The sequence below is a fragment of the Rhinopithecus bieti genome, unplaced genomic scaffold, assembly GCF_001698545.2.
Source record: "Rhinopithecus bieti isolate Rb0 unplaced genomic scaffold, ASM169854v2 scaffold_57691, whole genome shotgun sequence".
Taxonomy (NCBI): domain Eukaryota; kingdom Metazoa; phylum Chordata; class Mammalia; order Primates; family Cercopithecidae; genus Rhinopithecus; species Rhinopithecus bieti.
In genome coordinates this window covers 3,738,169-3,761,164 of record NW_016824383.1, presented here as the reverse complement: position 1 = coordinate 3,761,164, position 22,996 = coordinate 3,738,169, and the positions used below count along the sequence as shown (strand labels likewise).

Here is a 22,996-nt window from a genome sequence, read left to right as displayed (position 1 = left end):
TTTTGAGATGGAGTCTGGCTCTGTCACCCAGGCTGGAGTGCGGTGGCCAGATCTCAGCTCACTGCAAGCTCCGCCTCCCAGGTTTACGCCATTCTCCTGCCTCCGCCTCCCAAGTAGCTGGGACTACAGGCGCCCGCCTCGTCGCCTGGCTAGTTTTTTGTATTCTTTAGTAGAGACGCCGTTTCACCGTATTAGCCAGGATGGTCTTGATCTCTTGACCTTGTGATCCGCCCGTCTCGGCCTCCCAAAGTTTTGGGATTACAGGCTTGAGCCACCGCACCCGGCCAATTTTGTATTTTTAGTAGAGATAGGGTTTCTCCATGTTGGTCAGGCTGGTCTTGAATTCCAGACCTCAGATGATCCGCCTGCCTCAACCTCCCAAACTGCTGGGATTACAGGTGTGAGCCACTGCGCCTGGCCACTTTTGCCCCCCCCACCTTTTTTTTTTTTTGGATACAGGGTCTCCCTCTGTCACCCAGTCTGGAATGCACTGGCACAATCTCAGCTTACTGCAACCTCTGCCTCCCGGGTTCAAGTGATTCTCCCACCTCAGCCTCCTGAGTAGCAGGGATTATAGGCGTGTGCCATCATAGCCTGGCTAATTTTTGTATTTTCATTAGAGATAGAGTTTCACCACATTGGTCAGGCTTGTCTCAAACTCCCAACCTCAGTTGATCCACCCACCACTGCTTTCCAAAGTGTTAGGATTATAGGCATGAGCTATAGCACCCGGCCCTACCTTTTTTTTTTTGAGATGGAGTTTTGCTCTTGTCACCCATGCTGGAGTGCGGTGGTACAATCTCGGCTCACTACAGCCTCCGCTTCCTGGATTCAAGTGATTCTCCTGCCTCAGCCTTCCAGGTAGCTGGGATTATAGGGACCCTCCAGCACGTCCAGCTAATTTTTGTATTTTTAGTAGAGATGGGGCTTCACCATGTTGGCCAGGCTGGTCTTGAATTCCTGACCTCAGATGACTCACCTGCCTTGGCCTCCCAAAGTGCTGGGATTACAGGCATGAGCCACTGTGCTTGGCCTTTTTCATTTTTTTTTTTTTTGTGCAATAGGATCTCCCTCTGTTGCCCAGGCTGGAGTACAGTGGTGTGATCAGGGCTTACTGTAGCCTCGAACTCTTGGGCTCAGATGATCCTCCAACCTAAGCCTCCCAAATAAATTGGCCTATAGGCGTGCACCACCACACCCAACTGATTTTGTATTTTAATTTTAATTTTGCTGTGTATACTTAACTGAATCTAATCATAATTTATTTTTTATTTTTTAATTTTAATTTACTATTTATTTATTTTTCTTTTTTTTGCAATAGAGTTTCGCTTTTGTTGCCCAGGCTGGATTGCAGTGGAATGATCTCAGCTCACTGTAACCTCTGCCTCCTGGGTTGAAGCTACTCACCTACCTCAGCCTCTCAAGTAGCTGGGATTACAGGCATATGCCACCATGCCCGGCTAATTTTGTATTTTTAGTAGAGACCAGGTGTCACCATGTTGGCCAGGCTGGTCTTGAACTCCTGACCTCAGGTGATCTACCCACCTCGGCCTCCCAAAGTGCTGGGATTACAGGAGTGACCCATTGCACCCAGCCCATTTTAGTTTTTTTTTGGTTTGTGTTTTCTTTTTTTGAGACAGAGTCTGGCTGTTTCACCCTAGTTGGAGTGCAGTGTCTCGATCTTAGCTCACTGCAGCCTCCACCTCCCTGGTTCAAGCCATCCTTCCACATCAGCCTCCTAAATAGCTGGGACTCCCGGCATACGCCACCATGCCTAATTTTTGTACATATAGAGATGGCGTTTCACCATATTGTCCAGGCTGCTGTTCAACTCCTAGGCTCAGTCTGCCCACCTTGGCCTCCCAGAGTGCTGGGATTATAGGTATGAGCCACCACGCTCAGCCTAATTATAATTTTTTTTTTTTTTTTTTTTTGAGATGAAGTCTCGTACTGTCGCCCAGGCTGAAGTGCAGTGGTGTGATCTTGGCTCACTGCCACCTCTGCCTCCCAGGTTCAAGCGATTCTCCTGCCTCAGGCTCCTGAGTAGCTGGGATTACAGGCGCATGCTAACAAGCCTAGCTAATTTTTATATTTTTAGTAGGGATGGGGTTTCACTCTGTTGGCCAGGCTGGACTCGAACTCCAGACCTCAAGTCATCCGCCTGCCTCGGCCTCCCAAAGTGCTGGGATAACAGGTGTGAGCCACTGTGCCCAGCTGGCATTATTCTAATTTTAACTCTGTAGAACAATTTTGTTTTAATCTTTAAGCTACTGATTTTCAACAGGCTTCCTGGCTCACCTCAGTGTTTATTTTTAAGTCAATTTATCATAAATTTATTTAATAGGGTATTTATGGTATACTTAGCACTTCAAAGTTTGTAAAAGAAGTATATGTCACTTTCCCTATATTTTGCTGGGAATATGTGCAAGAAAGACAATTTGAAATCAATATGATAGAGATATTGTTAGGTGTGAAATGAATATTACCCAGAAAGTAAATAGAGGTTACCAGAAAGGGAAAACATCATTCTTTGCCGGTGATTATTTTAGTAGCTGGAATGAATTTGTGGAGAAGTGATTTTAGAAGATTTGATGGTATTTGTAAGTGTAAAGAAAAGTCACAGACTAATTGGTTTGTTAATTACTTTTTTTTTTTTTTGAGACGGAGTCTTGTGCTGTTCCCCAGGCTGTGGAGTATAGTGGTGCGATCTTGGCTCACTGCAAGCTCTGCCTCCTGGGTTCATGCCATTCTCCTGCCTCAGCCTCCCGAGTAGCTGGGACTACAGGTGCCTGCCACCATGCCCGGCTAATTTTTTTGTATTTTAGTAGAGACGGGGTTTCACCGTGTTAGCCAGGATGGTCTCGATCTCCTGACCTTGTGATCTGCCCGCCTCGGCCTCCCAAAGTGCTGGGATTACAGGTGTGAGCCACCGTGCCCAGCCTGTTAGTTACTTTTCTATGTTCTCATTTGTATAGTTTTGTCATAAAATTGTGGGTTTGGTACACATTTAGGTCATTGGTGTTTTAGAGAGAAGACATGCCTTCAGTTTCTTTGGAAAATGCCTGAAGTTTTTGTAGAAGCTCCTTAAAATTATGTGAGATACAGTTTGGGAGGCCAAGGCAGGTGGATCACTGGAGGTCAAGAGTTTGAGACCAACCTGGCCAACATAGAGAAACCCCGTCTCTACTAAAAATACAAAAATTAGCTGGGCATGGTGGCGGGCGCCTGTGCTCCTAACTGCTGTGGAGGCGGAGGCAGAAGAATTGCTTGAACCCAGGAGGGGAAGGATTATAATCATAATTGTCCTGCCCAGCCTCCTGAGTAGCTGGGATTACAGGTGTGGGCTACCACACCTGGCTAATTTTTGTATTTTTAGTAGAGATGGGGTTTCACCATGTGTGCCAAGCTGGTCTCGATCTCCTGACCTGAAGTGATCTGCCTGCTTTGGCCTCCCAAAGTGCTGGGATTACTGGTATGCACCAACGAATTTGGCCTCTATTCTTTTCAAATAATTTTATTTGAAGAATTATTTAGTTACCTTATCATATAGTAGGTCTCTCATCCTGGCTCATGCCTGTAATCCCAGCACTTTGGGAGGCGGATGGATCACCTGAGGTCGGGAGTTTGTGACCAGCCTGGCCAACATGGTGAAACCCCCTCTCTACTAAAAATACAAAAAATTAGCCAGGCATGGTGCTGGGTGCCTGTAATTCTAGCTACTTGGAAGGCTGAGATAGAAGAATCCCTTGAGCCTGGGAGGCGGAGGTTGCAGTGACCTGAGATTGCAACTTTGCACGCCAGCCTGGGCGACAAGCCTCAAAAAAAAAAAAAAAAAAATTTAGCTGGGCATGGTGGCGCATGCCTGCCCCGCCTAGTGATTAGGGAGGCTGAAGCAGGAGGATTGGGTGAGCCCAGTTGTTCAAGTCTATAGTGATCTAGGAAATAGACTGAGTTTAGATTTTAAAAGCAGATTGATAAGAAAAAGGTCAATAAACCAGTAGGAAACGCACAAAGTATATTAACAGCTGGTTCATAAATGGAAATGAACTACATATTTTATTCATTAGACTGATCATCAAAAAAAATTTTTTTTTGAGACGGTGTCTCACTCTGTCCCCAAGACTGGAGTGCAGTGGCACAATCTCAGCTCGCTGCAACCTCTGCTCCCAGGTTCACCCCATTCTCCTGCCTCAGCCCACCCAGTAGCTGGGACTACAGGTGCCTGTCACTACGCCCAGCTAATTTTTTGTATTTTCAGTAGAGACGGGGTTTCACCATGTTAGCCAGGCTGGTCTCGGTCTCCTGACCTCGTGATCCGCCTGCCTCGGCTTTCCAAAGTGTTGGAATTACAGGCGTGAGCCATGGCACCCAGCCTCAAAATTTTATTAATACATTATGAAGGCCAGGTTGTAAGAATACAGGAGTTTATACACTGCTGATAGCATGGTAAGTTGTTATAGCCCTTATAAAGGAACATTTAGCATTAGTTATTCACATTTAATATGCACATACTAGGCCGGGCGCGGTGGCTCAAGCCTGTAATCTCAGCACTTTGGGCAGATCACGAGGTCAGGAGATCGAGACCATCCTGGCTAACAAGGTGAAACCCCGTCTCTACTAAAAAATACAAAAAACTAGCCGGGCGAGGTGGCGGGCGCCTGTAGTCCCAGCTACTCGGGAGGCTGAGGCAGGAGAATGGCATAAACCCGGGAGGCGGAGCTTGCAGTGAGCGGAGATCCGGCCACTGCACTCCAGCCTGGGCGACAGAGCAAGACTCCGTCTCAAAAAAAAAAAAATAATAATAATATGCACATACTTTTTGACTCAGCAATACCAGTTTTGAGAAACTTGCCTACAGATACAGGAAGATAAACGTGTAGGCGTAATTTCTTCAATATTGTTTGTGATAGCAAAAACTTGGTATTAACTAAATGTCCTTCAGTTTGAAGACTGGTTAAGTATATTATGGTATATCTATTCAAATACTATATTCCCCCGAAATTAAAATCTCTTGTCATAGCTTTGGGTAAATCTCTAGGATATAGTATTGAATGAAAAGGTGAGGAATAGAACCACCTGTATAGTAGGCTTTCAGTTGTGTAAAGAAAGAAAAAATGTATTTGCTTTTCTATATATAAAATATTATGGGATAGGCTGGGCACCCTGGCTCACTCCTGTAATGCCAGCACTTTGGGAGGCCAAGGCGGGCTGATCCTGAGGTCAAGAGATCGAGCCCATCCTGGCCAATGTGGTGAAACCGTGTCTCTACTAAAAATACAAAACTTAGCTGGGCGTGGTGGCAGGAGGCACCTGTAGTCCCAGCTACTCAGGAGGCTGAGGCAGGAGGCAGAGCTTGCAGTGAGCTGAGATTGCGCCACTGCACTCCAGCCTGGGGCAACAGAATGAGACTCCATCTCAAAAAAAAAAAAAGAATTGATTTAGACTAAGAAGTAGTACAAGAATGTCTACTTGGATGTAGTATTTTTTGTTGTTTTATTTTTTTGAGACAGAGTCTCTGTCAACCACGCTAGAGTGCAGTGGTTCAACCTTGGCTCACTGCAACCTACACCTCCCAGGTTCATGCAATTCTCCTTGCCTTAGCCTCCCGAGTAGCTGGGATTACAGATATGCTTCACCTCACCTGGCTAATTTTTGTATTTTTAGTTGAAACGGGATTGATTTCACCATAGTGGCCAGGCTGCTCTCAAGCTCCTGACCTCAGATGATCCTCCTGCCTTGGCCTCCCAAAGTATTGGGATTACAGGTGTGAGCCACCGCTTCTGCCTGGCTTTGTAGAACCTTAAACGTATTTATCTATCTCAAGAATTTTTCCCAAGGAAATACTTCATAAGGTAACATTTTAAAAATCAAAGCTGTTTTTAGCTGTTTTCTTTGGAGTAGTAAACAGCATTAGAGAAATGATTGGCTGGGTGTGGTGGTTCACACCTGTAATCCCAGCACTTTGGAAGGCTGAGATGGGAGAATCACTTGAGGCCAGCAGTTTGAGACCAACCTGGGCAGCATAGAGAGATTCCCTTCTCTACCAATAGAAAAGAGAGAGAGGCCGGGCACAGTGGCTCTCGCCTGTAATCCCAGCACTTTGGAAGCCGAGGTGGGCGGATCACGGGGTCAGGAGATCGAGACCATCCTGGTTAACACAGTGAAACCCTGTCTCTACTAAAAATACAAAAAATTAGCCGGGCATGATGGTGGGTGCCTGCAGTCTCAGCTACTCGGGAGGCTGAGGCAGGAGAGTGGCATGAACCCGTGAGGCGGAGGTTGCAGTGAGCCAAGTTTGCACCACTGCACTCTAGCCTAGGCAACAGAGCAAGACTCCATCTCAAAAAAAAAAAAAAAAGAGAGAGAAATTATTAAGTAAATTGTGGTTTCATACTTGAATATTGAGATGATTAATGTGTTGACTCTGTGGCTGTATAGAAAAATGTTTATGGACAAATGTTAATATGGCTAGTTGAGGTGGCTCAAACCTGTAATCCCAGCACTGTGGGAATTGCCCAGGAGTTAAAGACCAGCCTCGATAACATAGTGAGACCCTACCTTATTTTTAAAAAAGTTAATAAAAGAAGTAGAACAAATTATATGTCTCAGTTGTAGTAAAATTCTGCTTACATGTTAATGAAAATTTTGAAAGGGCACTTAAAACTGGTAAAAAACTCATTTTTAGGGTAATATAATTGTAGTGAATTTTAAACATTTAAATTTTATGATTGGAAAATGGTAATAAGTCAGAAATGGCTTTGGAGTTTCTTTCATTGCAACCTTAATAGTAAGCAACAGTCTTTCCCATGAAAGGGACAGAAAAAAATGAATGTAACGTCTACATTTTTTTTTTTCTTTGAGACAGAGTCTCACTCTGTGGCCCAGTCTGGAGTGCAGTGGCACGATCTCAGCTCACTGCAACTTCTGCCTCCTGGGTTCAAGCAATTCTTGTGCCTCAGTCTCCCAAGTAGCTGGGATTATAGGCACCCACCACCATGCCTAGCTACTTTTCATATTTTTATTTTTTTAAATTTTAAATTTTATTTATTTTTTTGAGACTGAGTCTTGCTTTGTTGCCCAGGCTGGAATGCAGTGGTGCACCTTGGCTCACTGCAACCTCTACCTCTCGGGTTCAAGCCTTCTGAGTAGCTGGGATTGCAGGTGTTTGCCACCATGCCTGGCTGATGTTTGTATTTTTAGTAGAGACAGGTTTCACCATGTTGGCCAGGCTGACCTTGAACTCCTGACCTCAAATGATCCACTCGCCTCGGCCTCCCAAAGTGCTGGGATTACAGGTGTGAGCCACTTTGCCTGGCCTACACTGTTAAGTGAATGCTTTTCAGACCCTTATACCCCACATGCAGGTCAGGCCATATCTGGAATGCAGTTTTCAGTTCTAGGTATTGCAATTTAAGCATGGAATCAGTAAATCAGTTACGGAGGAAAACTGGAATGTTATAAGGAGGGTTTAAGGAGCTGGAAATGTTTATCCTGGTAGAGAGGTTTGGGAGATGAAGACAGGAAGCAGGGATAGCAGAAATGGTAACAAATGGCCTTCCATATTTATTTATTTATTTTTTGAGGCCGAATCTCCCTCTGTCACCCAGACTGGAGTGTAATGGCGCGATCTCCGCCTCCTGGATTCAAGCGATTTTCCTGCCTCAGCTTCCCTAGGAGCTGGGATTACAGGCATCCACCACCACACCTGGCTAATTTTTGTATTTTTAGTAGAGACGGATTTCACTATGTTGGCCAGGCTGGTCTCGAACTCCTGACCTCGAGTGATTCATGCATCTTGGCCTCCCAAAGTGCTGGGATTACAGGTGTGAGCTACCATGCCCAGCTGGCCTTCCGCATTTAAATGTTGGCCGAGAAAGGGAATATATTGATTCTCTGTAGCTACACAGGGCAGTAGTAGAAAATTACTAGATGAAAATGATAGAGATGTAGATTTCTTTTCTTTTCTTTTTTTTTGAGATGGAGTCTCGCTCTGTCACCCAGGCTGGAGTGCAGTGGTGTGATCTTGGCCCACTGCAAGCTCTGCCTCCTGGGTTCACACCATTCTCCTGCCTCAGCCTCCCAAGTAGCTGGGACTACAGGCGCCCGCCAGCACACCTGGCTAATGTTTTGTATTTTTAGTAGAGATGGGGTTTCACTGTGTTAGCCAGGATGGTCTCGATCTCCTGACCTCATGGTCTGCCCGCCTTGGCCTCCGGCCTTGGATTACAGGCATGAGCCACCGCGCTGGCCTAGAGATGTAAATTTCGTCTTTTTAAAGAACAATAACAAGTAGAGTCACTCCAACATTTAAGTGGGCTATCTTCATTAGTTTGCAAGTGTGTATATTTTAAAAAGTCATTCCAGCTTAACCAAGCCTTAGTCAGCACCCAGATAGGCCTAAGTAAGAGCAACATGCCACTCACATTCAGGTGATTAGGAGAGGGCCCAGTGCAGTCCATAAGAGAGAATTTAACTAGGCAGCAGCTGACTGCAGGTCATTTTGACTGTATACTAAAATGGGGCTGGGGGTGGGGGAGTGATCAAAGTGATTGTCCCAGCAACAGGCAGTAAGGGTACAGAGTGGGCCAGTAACAGCATCAAGTAGGTCTAACTTCAGGAAACAGGGACCCATTGGTTACTAGCTAGAAGAAGAGGGTAAAGGCTTTGGAACTAAGGCATAGGTCACCAAGACATGGATCCAGTTTCTAGGTCTTCACAAAAGATCATGGTATCAAGAAAGACATTATTAGAAACATTCAGAGACTGGACAGGATAATCAAAAACAGTGACTTGAGGCCGGGCGCAGAGGTTCACGCCTGTAATCCTGGCACTTTGTAGTTTTAGTTGGGAGGCCCACCCACTTTGGGAGGCCGAGACGGGTGAATCACCTGAGGTCAGGAGTTCGAGACCAGCCTGACCAATAACATGAAACCCCGTCTCTTACTTAAAAAAAAAAAAAAAAAATTAGCTAGGCTTGGTGGCGCATGCCTATAATCCCAGCTCCTCAGGAGGCTACGGTGGGAGAATCACTTGAACCTGGGAGGCGGAGGTCGCAGTGAGCTGAGATTGTGCCACTGCACTCCAGCCTGGGTAACAGAGCGAGACTCTTCTCAAAACAAACAAACAAAAAAACCTGACTTGACACAGAGACTGTTAATTACTGACCTTAGATCTTCTACCTAACGATCTCATTGGTCCTGTCTGTGGGCACAGCATACAGGTAGGAATGAAAAAAAAAATATTACTGGAGATTGAATAGGATCAAGCATGTGAAGGAATTCATGAGTTACTTACAGATGTTAGATTAATAATGAGAATGGCTTCCTAGTGTCTTCAATGCTCATTCCTGCTATTACACTCCCTGGTTTTACTACCCATTGATGGCTGCCGCCTTCTTCTCACCAAGCCATTCTCACTGTTAGCCTGATCTGAAGGGTGATATGTATGGTAGTACCCTTAAGCTGAGCCCCAGCTGGAAAGAGTTTCAGACTGCTTGTGGGGCCTTGTCAGTTTCTCGGTTTAGATAATCCCTATACATTCTAGTTCATGGAGCCAAGATTTGGCCTAATACTTTAATTTCTTGTAGGAATGGAGTTCTGCAGTCATTTTATTAGTCTCTCTTCTTAGGGACTAGAGCTCTGAATCTGAGCACAGGTTTTTGGGTAGTGCTGTGTCTCTGGCCAGACCTCTTAGCTTACTAAAAACATAAATTCCCCATACCTGGTCTGACCTGTATGTCGATCCTGCCATCAGATCATCTAAACTGGCCGGCTCAGTGGCTCACACCTGTAATCCCAACACTTGGAGGCTGAGGTGGGCAGATCACTTGAGGTCAGGAGTTTGAGACCAGCCTGGACAATATGTGAAATCGCATCTCTACTAAAAATACAAAAATTAGCTGGGCCTGGTGGCGGCCGCCTGTAATTCCAGTTACTCAGGAGGCTGAGGCAGAAGAATCGCTTGAACCCAGGAGATGGAAGTTGTGATAAGCTGAGATTGCACACCATTGCACTCCAGCCTGAGCAACAGAGTGAGATTCCGTCTCAAAAAAAAAAAAAATTCATCTAAACTGCTTTGACTTTTCTCACTAACTTTGGACTTGGAGATCATTTCTCTTTTGCTTTTCAACACTACTGGGCAGGTTTAGGTCTGGATCCTGGCCCCCTTCCCAATGGCCCTGTCTTTATTTAAATAGACAAAATTCAGTTCCATATTGAAAGTAAGATTCTTGGCCGGGCACGGTGGCTCAAGCCCAGCACTTTGGTGAGGGGCGAGACGGGTGGCATCACGAGCGTCAGGAAGATCGCAGACCATCCTGGGCTAACACGGGTTAAACCCCGTCTCTTACTAAAAATACAAAAACTAGCCGGGGCGAGCGGTTGGCAGGTGCCTGTAGTCCCAGCTACTCGGGAGGCCCTGAGGCCAGGAGAATGGGGTAAACCCGGGGCAGGCGGAGCTTGCAGTGAGCTGAGATCTGCGCCACTGTACTCCAGTCCGGGCACGACAGAGCGAGGACTCCGCCCTCAAAAAAAAAAAAAAAGAAAGTAAGATTCTTTTCACAGACAATTGGGAAAAAGATTTTGTTTGTTTGTTTGTTTTTGTTTTTCGTGAGATGAAAGTCTTGCCTCTGTCGCACAGCTGGGAGTGCAATGGCACGATCTTGCGCTCACTGTAACCTCCGCCTCCCACATTCAAGTGATTCTTCTGCCCTCAAGCCAAGTAGCTGGGGGGGACTACAGGCGGCATGCACTACACGTCAACTAACTTTTTTCGTATTTTTAGTAGGAGGACGGGGCTTCTCACCCTGGTTTGCCGGGATAGTCTCTGATCTCTTAACCTTTGTGATCCACCCACCTTGGGGCCTCCCAAAATTACTGCGGATTACAGGTGCTGAGCCACCGTGCCCAGCCTAATGTTATTTGGTTCTTTACAAAATATTTGGGGAGGACCTGACTTGAGAGACCTTTCATGCCTGAAACCTTAATAAACTTAAAATCGTAATGTGAGATTGCATAATGCTTAGATTATTCTGGTAATATGGCAAATAGCAGCGTCAAAGTACAGACAACTTCCAGGTAACAGAGGAAATGTCTACCATCTTTTTTTTTTTTTTTTTTTTGAGATGGAGTCGTTGGCTCTGTTGCCCAGGGCTGAAGTGCATTGGCCTCAATTTTGGCATCACTGCAACCTTTCTTGGCCCTATATCCCCGGGTTCAAGCGCATTCTCTTGCCTCAGCCTCCTGAGTAGCTGGGGATTATACAGCGCCGCACCACCATTGGCCTGGCTGAGTTGTTTTGTATTTTTTGGTAGACACAGCGTTTCACCATGTTGGTCAAGCTGGTCTCAAACTCCTGACCTTGTGATCCACCGCCTCAGCCTTTCAAGGTGCTGGGTTTACAGACATGAGCCACCACTCCCGGCCATCTACCTGTTCTTAAAAAATAAAAATAAAAAAACCATAAAGGTGGAGAGGTAATAATACCAAAGGCCTCAGATATCTATATACCAATGGAGTTTGTGGGTAGTCAGTATTTTTTTTTTTTTTGAGACGGAGTTTTTTTTGCCCAGGCTAGAGTACAATGGCACAATCTTGGCTCATGGCAACCTCTGCCTCCTTGGTTCAAGCGATTCTCCTGCCTCAGCCTCCCAAGTAGCTGGGATGACAGGCATGTGCCACCACACCTGGTTAATTTTGTATTTTTAGTAGAGATGGGGTTTCTCCATGTTGGTCAGGCTGGTCTTGAACTCTTGACCTCAGGTGATCCGCCTGCCTCAGCCTCCCAAAGTGCTGAGATTACAGGCGTGAGCCACCGTGCCCGCCTGTCAATAATGTAATTATAACCCCAGATGGCATGTAATAGCATATGTTTTTTATTTTGTTTTGTGCACATATTATATATGGTAATATTAAAATAGAAAAATAATACTTTGTTCAATAATCATGTAACTTATGGTCGTTTAAAAATCCTTGTACTTCAACACTGTTATCTTTTATTTGTGCTTGTTTGTTTGTTTGTTTTGAGACAGGCTCTAGCTCTGTTGCCTAGGCTGGAGCACAGTGGCATGATCTTGGCTTACTGCAGCCTTGATCTTCTGGGCTCACATGATCCTCCCATTTCAGCTTCCCAAGTAGCTGGGACTACACACGTGCCCTTTTTTTTGTATTTTTTTTTTGGTAGAGATAAGTTTCACTATGTTGCCCAGTCTGGTCTCGAATTCCTGACCTCAGATGATCTGCCTGCCTTGGCCTCCCAAAGCGCTGAGATTACAGGCGTGAACAACCATGCCCAGCCAACACTGCTAGCTTTTTAAAATAGAAAGTGAGTTTTATTTGGGCCGGGCATGGTGGTTGATGCCTGTAATTCCAGCATTTTGGGAGACTGAGGCGGGTGGATCACTTGAGGTCAGGAGTTCGAGACCAGCCTGGCCAACATGGTGAAACACCGTCTCTACTAAAAATACAAAAATTAGCTGGGTGTGGTGGCGTGTGCGTGGTGGCGTGTGCCTGTAATCCCAGTTACTTGGGAGGCTGAGGCAGGAGAATTGCTTGAACCCAGCAAGCAGAGGTCGTGCCACTGCATTCCAGCCTGGGTGACAGAGCGAGACTCTGTCTCAAGAAAAAAAAAAAGCAAAAAAGAAAGTGAGTTTTATTTAGACAAAGGTGAAGGTATGGAAATTAACCATATTTGTTCTTGCAAAAGGAACACAGATTTTTAAGCCCTAGTCTGACAGGCTCTCTCTGCAACATCTGATACTGTTGTTTGATTATTCCTGCTTTAAACTCTGTCCCTTGGATTCCAAGGCATCAGGTAGCTGCTCTTCTTCTTTCTTTTCTGTTTTTTCTTTCTCCGACTTCTTAGGGATTTCTTTCTTCTTTCTTAACTATTATGTTTTTGCAGGATTCTGTCATTGATCCCCTGTTCTTTCTAGCTGATACCCTTTTCTTTCTAGTTGATACCCTTTCATTCTCATCTACTTTCATGCTATCAGTTATAAACTCTGTGCTGACAACTCCTAAAAACACAATTCTAGGCCAGGCGCAGTGGCTCACGCCTGTACATGGTGAAACCCCATCTCTACTAAAAATACAAAACAATTAAACACACATGGTGCCGGGTTCTGTAATCCTAGCTACTTGGGAGGCTGAGGCAGGGGAGTTGCTTGAACCAGGGAGGTGGAGGTTGCAGTGAGCCGAGATTGCGCTACTGTACTCCAGCCTGGGTGACAGAGTGAGACTGTGCCTCAAAAAAACAAACAAACAAAATTCCTTTAAAGGAATTGTATTAAGTTCTTATCAGTGTTGTATTTTTCTTCCTAGATCTCATATTTTGGATTCTGGGTATATTATAATGAGTGACACTTTGACACCGGATGTCATTGGTCGAAGAGTTGAAGTTAATGGAGAAAATGCAACAGTACGTTTTGCTGGTGTCGTCCCTCCCCTGGCAGGTAAGTAATTATTGTGTGTCTGTGTGTGTGTGTGTGTGTGTGCGTGTGTGTATTTTGCAGCTATTTCTGTGTAAGCTTCTCAATGGCGCTTTATACCACAAATTTTGACGAAATTAACACCTAATTTATAGATGCTTCCCGTATCCAGTTTTATTTGAGTGACAGTAGCCTGTGGTATCTATGATTTTGTTTAATTATATGCCATTTAATTATTTAGTGTTGCTATCTTATATAAAATCAACCTTAAATTATTTTCTGAGGAAACTATTATAAACAGCTAAAAGTCTTGAAACCTCATAAACCTCAAGTAATTTTTTTGAAATTTCTTTTGTCATTAATACATGTGTGTAGGTATCTAATATAGTTTAAATTGATACACATTGCAATTTTTTGTTACCTTTTTTTAAACTTATTTTTGTATAAATTTACCTATGTTTCTACAGCATTATTTTGCATATTTCTTTTTTTATTTTGCATATTTCTTAATGATTACATTTAGTATAGTATATAGTTTGTTTAATTGTTTCTCATTTTTGGATGTTAGTTTCTAGTTTTTAGAGTAAATAATAACGTAGTAGACTTACTCATAAGTCTTAGTCCACAAAAATTTGAGTTTTCTGTGTATTTTGAGATGGAGTTTCGCTCTTGTTGTTCAGGCTGGAGTGCAGTGGCGTGATGTTGGCTCACCACAACCTCCGCCTCCTGGGTTCAAGCGATTCTCCTGCCTCAGTCTCCCAAGTAGCTGGGATTACAGGCATGTGCCACCACACCCAGCTAATTTTGAATTTTTAGTGGAGACAGGGTTTCTCCATGTTGGTCAGGCTGGTCTCGAACTCCTGACCTCAGGTAAATTGCCCACCTCGGCCTCCCAAAGTGCTGGGATTACAGGTGTGAGCCACTGCACCCGGCCAATAAGAAGGCTTTCTATGAACTGGGCAACTGCTGGAACCAAGCTGATATGGGTTTACTAGCTGATTGCAGTGTGCCCAGGATTAGAATATTTATCCATATTTTTACTTTACCCATCCCTCTTGTTTCTTCTGAGCTGCAGCCAGAGATCACCAGTTGATTCATAGGAATAAGCAGGGTTAGCCTAAGTTGAATAAGCAAACTTAAAAACAACTCATGAGACTAGAATCTAATAACAAATGCTCCATAGTTCTTGAAAGATAATTTTTCTCTCTAGTTTCCAATTTTTACTAAAGACAAATCATGATAAGACTGATTTGCTTTATTATAGTTGACCTGATTATTTGTATAAAGTGCAGCAAGAATAATTATTTTTCATGTAAGCTGTTTTTAAATTGGCTTTGATGGAACTCTGTCCCGTAGAAAGAACCTCAGATAAGACTTTTTTAAAGCTGAGCCCAGCATGGGTTTGTACCATCAAATATCTATGAGTTGAGTCAATTCCTCTCCTCTTGGGCTCCCAAGATAAATGTGGGCTCCTGGGCCTGTGAGAAAGCGACATTTTTTACTTCCCCCAGGTCAGGAAGCCTGTATAGAGACTGTGGAGGCAAGGTTTGAGATGTTTTCCCAAGTGGCTTTTATTGGCTTTACAAGTCAAGTTTGTTTCCTTAAAGGAAAGCATGCCGTTCCAGTTAAAGCCTTGGTAAAATAACCAGTTTTTCCAGAAAGAAAACAGATTATTGGCCAGGTGCGGTGGCTCATGCCTGTAATCCCAGCACTTTGGGAGGCCGAGGCAGGTGGATCACCCGAGGTCAGGGGTTTGAGACCAGCCTGCCAACATGGTGAAACCCTGTCTCTACTGAAAATACAAACAATTATACGGGTGTGGTGATACATGCCTGTAGTCCCAGCTACTTGGGAGGCTGAGGTAGGTGAATTTCTTGAACCTGGGAGGCGGAGGTTGTAGTGAGCCGAGATCGTGCCACTGCACTCTAGCCTGGAGCAGGACTCCATCTAAAAAAAAAGGGGGCGGGGGGCGGAGATTCTTACTGCACTTATGCCAAATAACTAAACTATATGGTCATAAATTAAGAATACTTAAAAATAGTTTGCAAATTCTGGAGGAATCAGATAGAGGAAACAAATATGCTCCAAATTTACTTTACAGGAATATACTTCACTCAATTTTTATTTTTATTTTTTTTTGAGAAGGAGTTTTGCCCTTGTCACCCAGGCTGGAGTACAGTGGCATGATCTTGACTCACTGCAACCTTCGCCTCCTGAGTTCAAGCAATTCTCCAGCCTCAGCCTCCGGAGTAGTTGGGTGCCTGTCACTATGCCTGGCTAATTTTTGTATTTTTCGTAGAGACTGAGTTTCACCATGTTGTCTAGGCTGGTCTCGAACTCCTGACCTCAGGTGCTCTGCCTGCCTTGGCCTCCCAAAGTGTTGAGATTACAGGCATGAGCCACCATGCCCAGCCTACTGAATTGTTGAAAGCTGGAAATAGCTCAAAAGAAGAGTTTCCTTGATTCCCAAGTCAGCCAGTCAGTGCTGCAGTCTGTTTCCTTTGGGTCAGGGGGTTTCTTCAGTATTGTCCCTTCTGTGGTTCACTAGAAAGATGTTACTGGACCCTACCACTTACCCAGAGTTAGCCTTGGGGTCAGGGGTTTGCACACTATAGTCCCTTCAGTGGTCCCCAGAAAGATGTTATAGGAAAGGGGTCTCAATCCCGACCCCGAGAGAGGGTTCTTGAATCTCGTGCAAGAAAGAATTCAGGGTGAGTCCGTAAAGTGAAAACAAGTTTAATAGGAAAGTAAAGGAATACAAATGGCTACTCCAGGGGATTCTGATGTACAATAAGGTTTGGTGAAAACTACTAAACAAGATACATGTGGTCTCCGCCTTCATGGAGGCTGTGGAAGTCTTTAACATACTTAATCTGGCTAGGGTTTTTTCTTTCCTGGTATTATTATTTGTAAATGGGAAGAGAAAGTAATGTTTAATGAATAATTACTGTATACCAGACACTTGAAAGCATACTCTCAACTTTGAATATTATAATAACAACTTTAAAATATAGATGCTATGATTGCCATGTTTATAGACAAGAAGACCAAGTCTCAGGTCTCAAAACTTTTATGTAGCAGAGCTGGGATTTGAATCTATCCTTCATTGCCCATGCCCTTTCTACTCTGTTACTTTTTTTTTTTTTTTTTTTTTGTAATGGAGTCTCACTCTTGTCGCCCAAGCTGGAGTGCAATGGCATGATCTCGGCTCACTGCAACCTCTGCCTCCCAGGTTCAAGTGATTCTCCTGCCTCAGCCTCCCGAGTAGCTGGGATTATAGGCACCCGCCACCATACCCAGCTAATTTTTGTATTTTTAGTAGAGGCAGGGTTTCACCATGTTGGCCAGGCTCGTCTCAAACTCCTAACCTTAGGTGATCTGTTTGCCCCAGCCTCCCAAAGTGCTGGGATTACAGGCATGAGCCACTGCACCTGGCCCTACTCTGTTACTTCTAAAGAATGTGAATATTCTCAGGTTCTTGATATATGTTGCCAAATTGTTGTCTGCAAGTCAATCAATGTCCAGTACTTGGAAATTTCCAATGTTCACATTCTCTGGGAAGCAGACTGAGCTAGAGATTTACACTTAGGAAGTTTAGTGTTCAGAAAGTTTATTAGCAAGTACTTTGGGACCAGTACTCATGAAAGAGGAAAGAGAGTAAGCAAGGTTGGGCAGAGGGCTAAGCTGGGCTATGGTGCAGCCTCAACAAATATTTCAGCTGTCCCCTTTGGGTGCTCTGAAGATACAATGGCCTTTCAGAGTCTTTTCTAGTTGAGATGAGGGGCTGGATCATTACACGTTTGTGATGACCTGTCACTGGGTTCTGTTGACCCTAAGAAGGGGGTGTGCCCTTGGGCAAGATGCTTTCTACAGTAGACAATTCCATAAGAAGGCAGACAGTTGAGGGCTATCTGCCAAAAACCGTTCTTCCAGCTCTTGGGAGAGAAGTCCCAATTCTTGAAGACAGGGTGGCATATCACTAGTACAGTAATATAGATAAAAGTTTTTTAATGATAGTTTAGCAAATATGAAGTGGTACATATTATTTGATTTTTATTTATTCAATTGCCTGTGAATGTGACACTTTCTCCATGCATGTTTTATCAGGTAAGTGCTTTTCTCCCCCTTGAAAATTATAATTTTGCAGAGAGGGAGCTACTGTAAATGTAAGCATTTTTTTTTTTTTGAGGTGGAGTTTCGTTCTTATTGCCCAGGCTAGAGTGCAATGGCACTATCTCAGCTCACTGTAACCTCTGCCTCCTGAGTTCAAACGATTCTCCTGCCCCAGTCTCCCGAGTAACTGGGACTACAGGCACCTGCCACCATACACAACTATTTTTGCATGTTTTTTTTAGTAGAGACAGGGTTTCACCATGTTGGCCAGGCTGGTTTCAAACACCTGACCTTATAATCCACCCGTCTCGGCCTCCCAAAATGCTGGGATTACAGGTGTGAGCCACCGCACCCGGCTCGCGTTTCTTTTAGAGGTCATCTTTTGGGATTGGTACTAAGATGCAGAGAAATCGAACACAGATTTAGTAATAATTTCTGCAGTTACTTCACTGGATGTTGTAGGGCTGTTATGACAACTAAATCAGATGTTTAAAACACTTAGATGAGTTGATTGTGCTTATTGTTGTAAATAAACATTAAAAAAATTACTTTTAAAAAGAAATGCAGGCTGGGCATGGTGGCTCATGCCTGTAATCCCAGCACTTTGGGAAGCCAAGGCTGTAGATCACTTGAAGTCAAGAGTTCGAGACCAGCCTGACCAACATGTTGAAACCCTGTCTCTACTAAAAATACAAAAAAAATTAGCTGGGTGTTGTGGCGCACTCCTGTAGCCCCAGCTACTTGGGAGGCTGAGACAGCAGAATCGCTTGAACGTTGGAGGAGGAAGTTGCAGTGAGACGAAATGGCATCACTCCATTCCAGCCTGGGTGACAGAGTAAGACTGTCTCAAAAAATAAAACAAAACAAAACGAAAACAAAACACCAGAAAGAAATGCAGTATGTACTAATGTTTTGCAAATGGCTTCTTGTAACTGGAGATATGATTTCCTGTGATAGCATCATACAAAGATTTAAAAAGTGTTATATCTTGAACAGTGTAGATGGAATAAAGATGATACACTGTGGTGGGCAGAATAATAGCCTCCCAAAGATATCCCCAGAACCTCTGATTTTCTTAGGTTACGTGGCAAAGGGGAATTAGAATTATAGATGGAATTAAGGTTGCTAATCAGCTGATTTTAAGATTGGGAGAGTATCCTGGTTTATCCAGTTGGGCTCAATGTAATCACAAGAATCATTAGAAGTAGAAGCTAGGCCAGGTGCAGTGGCTCACACCTATAGTCCCAGGAGTTTGGGAGGCCGAGGCGGGTGGATCACCTGAGGTCGGGAGTTCAAGACCAGCCTGACCAACATGGTGAAACCCATCTCTACTAATAATACAAAAATTAGTCAGACGTGGTGGCGCATGCCTGTAATCCCAGCTACTTGGGAGGCTGAGGCAGGAGAATCGCTTGAACCTGGGAGACAGAGGTTACAGTGAGCTGAGATTGTGCCGTTGCACTCCAGCCTGGGTGTCAAGAGCAAAATGTCTCAAAAAAAAAAAAAAGAAAAGAAAAGAAAAGAGTTAGAAGCTAGAGGCAGAAGAGGCAGTGTCAGTGTGATGTGAGAATGTTTCAGCTGGCCATTGTTGATTTTGAAGATGGGAGAGGGTCATGAGCTAAGGAGTGTACAGCCTCTAAGCTTCTAGAAGCTGGAAAAGCTTTCCTCATATGATAAGGAAGCTATGATGTAAAGGTTCATCTTACTGTTTATCTTACTTCTTGCTGTTTTCTTTCTTTTTTTGCTGGCAAATATTCAGGGGCCACAGTATGGGCTGCAGGGGTGCTCAATGCTACTGGGTTGGTCCTCGTTTCTGGGCCTTTTTAATGGACAGAGCTGTATCTGTTGTATTAATTCCTACAAGTAGAACAGATTTAAGGAAGATATGAGTATTTTTTATATCATTATTAGAAAATACAAAAAAGAAAAGGTTTCAAATGTATAGAAAGTAAAGAGAATAAGCCAGGCGTGGTGACTAATGCCTGTAATCCCAACACTTTGGGAGGCAGATGGATCACTTGATCAAGAGTTTGAGACCAGCCTGGGCAACATGGCAAAACCCTGTCTCTACTAAAAGTACAAAGAAATTAGCTGGGTGTGGTGGTGGGCGCCTGTAATCCCAGCTACTTGGGAGGCTGAGGCAAGATAATTGATTAAACCTGGGACGTGGAGGTTGCAGTGAGCCGAGATTGCACCACTGCACCCTAGCCAGGGCCACAGAGACAGACTCCATCTCAAAAAAAAAAAAAAGTATAGACAAGGAAAGTAGAAAGAATAGTATAATGGACACCTGTATATGCCTATTGTGTCAATTTAACAATTGTTAACGTGTTGCCATATTTGCTTCATTTCCTTTTTTTTTTCTTTTTTTTTTGACATGGCGCTTCATTCTGTCATCCAGGCTGGAGTGCAGTGGTATGATCTCTGCTCACTGCAACTGCTGCCTCCCTGGTTCAAGCGATTCTCCTGCCTCAGCCTCCCAAGTAGCTGGGATTACAGGCATGTGCCACTATACCCAGCTAATTTTTGTATTTTTAGTAGAGATGGAGTTTCCCCAGGTTGGCCAGGCTGGTCTCGAACTCCTGACCTCGTGATCCACCCACCTCACCCTCCCAAAGCGCTGGGATTACAGACGTAAGCCACCGTGCCCGGCCCATCTCTTATTTTTTGCTTAAGAATTTTAAATTATATACAGAGTAGCATTTCATTCCTAAATACTTTACAGTGCAATTCTAAAAAAAAAAATAGATTTTCTTACAAAACTGTACAGTTTAAATTGTGATTCATAGGCTGGGTGTGGTGGCTCATGCCTGTAATCACAGCACTTTGGGAGACTGAAGAGGGAGGATTGCTTGAGCTCAGGAGTTTGAGACCAGCCTGGGTAACATAACAAGATCCCTGTCTCTAGCATCAATTAATCAATCAATCAGCCTGGTATGGTGGCATGTGCCTGTAGCCCCAGCTACTTGGGAAGCTGAAATGGGAGGATTGTTTGAGCCCAGGAGGTCGAGTCTGCAGTGAACTGTGATCATGCCACTGCACTCCAGTCTGGGTGACAGAGCAAGTCTCTGTTTCAAAAAAAAGAAAGTGGGGATTCATACTGTCAAATTGGTGAACAGATTTTTTTTTTTTTTTTTTTTTTTTTTTGAGATGGAGTCTTGGCTCTCATCGCCCAGGCTAGAGTGCAGTGGTGGGATCTTGGCTCACTGCAACCTCTGCCTCCCAGGTTTAAGAGATTCTTCTGCCTTAGCCTCCTGAGTAGCTAGGATTACAGGCACCCCCCTCCACGCCCAGCTAATTTTTGTATTATTAGTAGAGACAGGGTTTCACCATGTTGGTCAGGGTGGTCTCGAACTCCTGACGTCAGATGATCCGCCCACCTCAGCCTCCCAAAGTGCTGGGATTATAGGCGTGAGCCACCTCACCTGGCCCAGAATTGTTTTAAATCAGTAAGTCCAGATTATTGAAAAACTTGATTCTGTGTCACATCTTGGTTTAATCCTTTAGACCAAAGTGGTGTCTATTCTTTAAGATTTTAAGGTGGGGTAGTCACATGCTCTTTTCATCTGCTGTCTCTTTTAACAAAATTATTTGCCAGGCATGGTGACTCAGGCTTGTAGTCCCAGCTACTGGGAGGCTGAGGTGGGAGGATTGCTTGAGCCCATAAATTCACGGCTGCAATGAGCTATAATCCAGCCTGGGCAACAGAGTGAGATGCTGTCTCTAAAAAAATTAATAAAAAAAAATCTGCATTAACTTTTTTCTTGATTAATTTTAGACATGAGTTTCTTAGCTTCCCATATAGAGAAAAATCTAATTTTTTTCCCACCATTTCCTGTGGTTACACTTTTTCACCAAAATGAAATGTTGTTTATTTATAAAGACTTTTGTAGCATTTATTTACCTACTTTTGGCTTTTCACATTATTTATATATTGCGTTTTAATGCTAGAGATATTTTAAAAAGTAGTATTTAATGGTTGGGCATGGTGGCTCATGCCTGTAATCCCAGCACTTTGGGAGGCCGAGGTGGGTGGATCATGAGGTCAGGAGATCGAGACCTTCCTGGCTAACACAGTGAAACCCTGTCTCTACTAAAAAGACAAAAAAATTAGCCAGGCATGGTGGCATGTGCCTGTAGTCCTAGCTAGTTGGGAGGCTGAGGCAAGAAAATCGCTTGAACCCAGGAGGCGGAGGTTGCAGTGAGCCGAGATTGCATCATTGCACTCCAGCCTGGGTGACAGAGTGAGACTCCGTCTCAAAAAAAAAAAATAGTATTTATTGATTATATCTTATTATTGTTGTTTGATTGCTGTTCTTGTTCCAGAGTTTTAATTTTTTTTCATTTCCTGTATTGAAATAATAATACCTGGAGAATAGAGTTGACACAGGTAGTCTGGTAGCAAATCTCTTCATAAAGTATTTACAGCAGTGCTGTTCTTTTAGCAGTTGTATACACCTTTCAGAAGAATCATGCTTTTATCCTCCTGTAGAGCAAATAGATATATATGTATTTTAATATGGTAATGACATGATATGGATGAAGGAAACAGCTAAGCTTACTCAATGTTGCCTAGGGGAACATCTAAACATTGTATCAAACCAAAGTTCCTGTCTTTGACATACACCACCATGGTATTTAGGTGAAAATTGTAGTGGAATTAAGTAGGTAATTAAGTTATTTATTTCATTTAGTGATTTCAGGGTGCATGTTGTAGCTTACTTACTACTAGGATGCAGCCCTACTTAAAATTTGTAACGAATTTTATTATAGGCATTTGAAAATTTCTTTTTTTACTTTTCTTTCTTTCTTTCTTTTTTTTTTTTTTTTGAAACTGGTTCTCACTCTGTTGCCCAGGCTGGAGTTCAGTAGTGCTATCATAGCTCACTGTAACTATAGCCTCTGCACCCGGGCTCAAATGATTCTCTCACTTTAGCCTCCCAAGTTGCTGGGACTACAGGTGTGCACTACCATGCCTGGCTAATTTTTTTTGTATTTTTTAGAGAGCAGATTTTACCGGACTGGTTTTTGGCTCCTGGGCTCAAGCAATCTGCCTGCCTAGGCCTTCCAAAGTGCTGGGATTACAGGTGTGAACCACTGCATCTAGCCCTTATTTTTTAAGACAGAGTCTTTTTCTGTATCCCAGGCTGGAGTGCAGTGGCACGATCATAGCTCACTGCAGCCTCAACCTATGGGCCCAGGTGATCATCCCACCTCAGTCCCCTGAGTAGTTGGGACTACAGGCACTAGCCACCATACCTTGCTAATTTTTTTTTTTTTTTGAGACGAAGTCTCACTTTGTCGCCCAGGCTGCAGTGCAGTGGCGTGATCTCGGCTCACTGCAAGCTCCGCCTCCCACGTTCACGCCATTCTTCTGCCTCAGCCTCCGAGTAGCTGGGAGTACAGGTGCGCACCACCACGCCCGGCTAATTTTTTTTTTTTTTTTTTTTTTTTTTT

General features: G+C 43.9%; 1 protein-coding gene across 6 annotated transcripts in view; it reads left to right on the top strand.

Moving 5' to 3' along the window:
* TBCE (tubulin folding cofactor E) overlaps positions 1–22,996 on the top strand; it is a 94,835-nt gene that overhangs the window by 7,668 nt on the left and 64,171 nt on the right. For all 6 annotated transcript variants that reach the window (XM_017862253.1, XM_017862252.1, XM_017862250.1 and 3 more), the window contains one exon: positions 13,320–13,450. Coding sequence is in view for 4 of the 6 variants with exons in the window: in XM_017862250.1 (XP_017717739.1) it covers positions 13,351–13,450 (100 nt within the window). In the remaining 2 variants the exon portion in view is untranslated. The remainder of the gene's footprint in view (positions 1–13,319; positions 13,451–22,996) is intronic.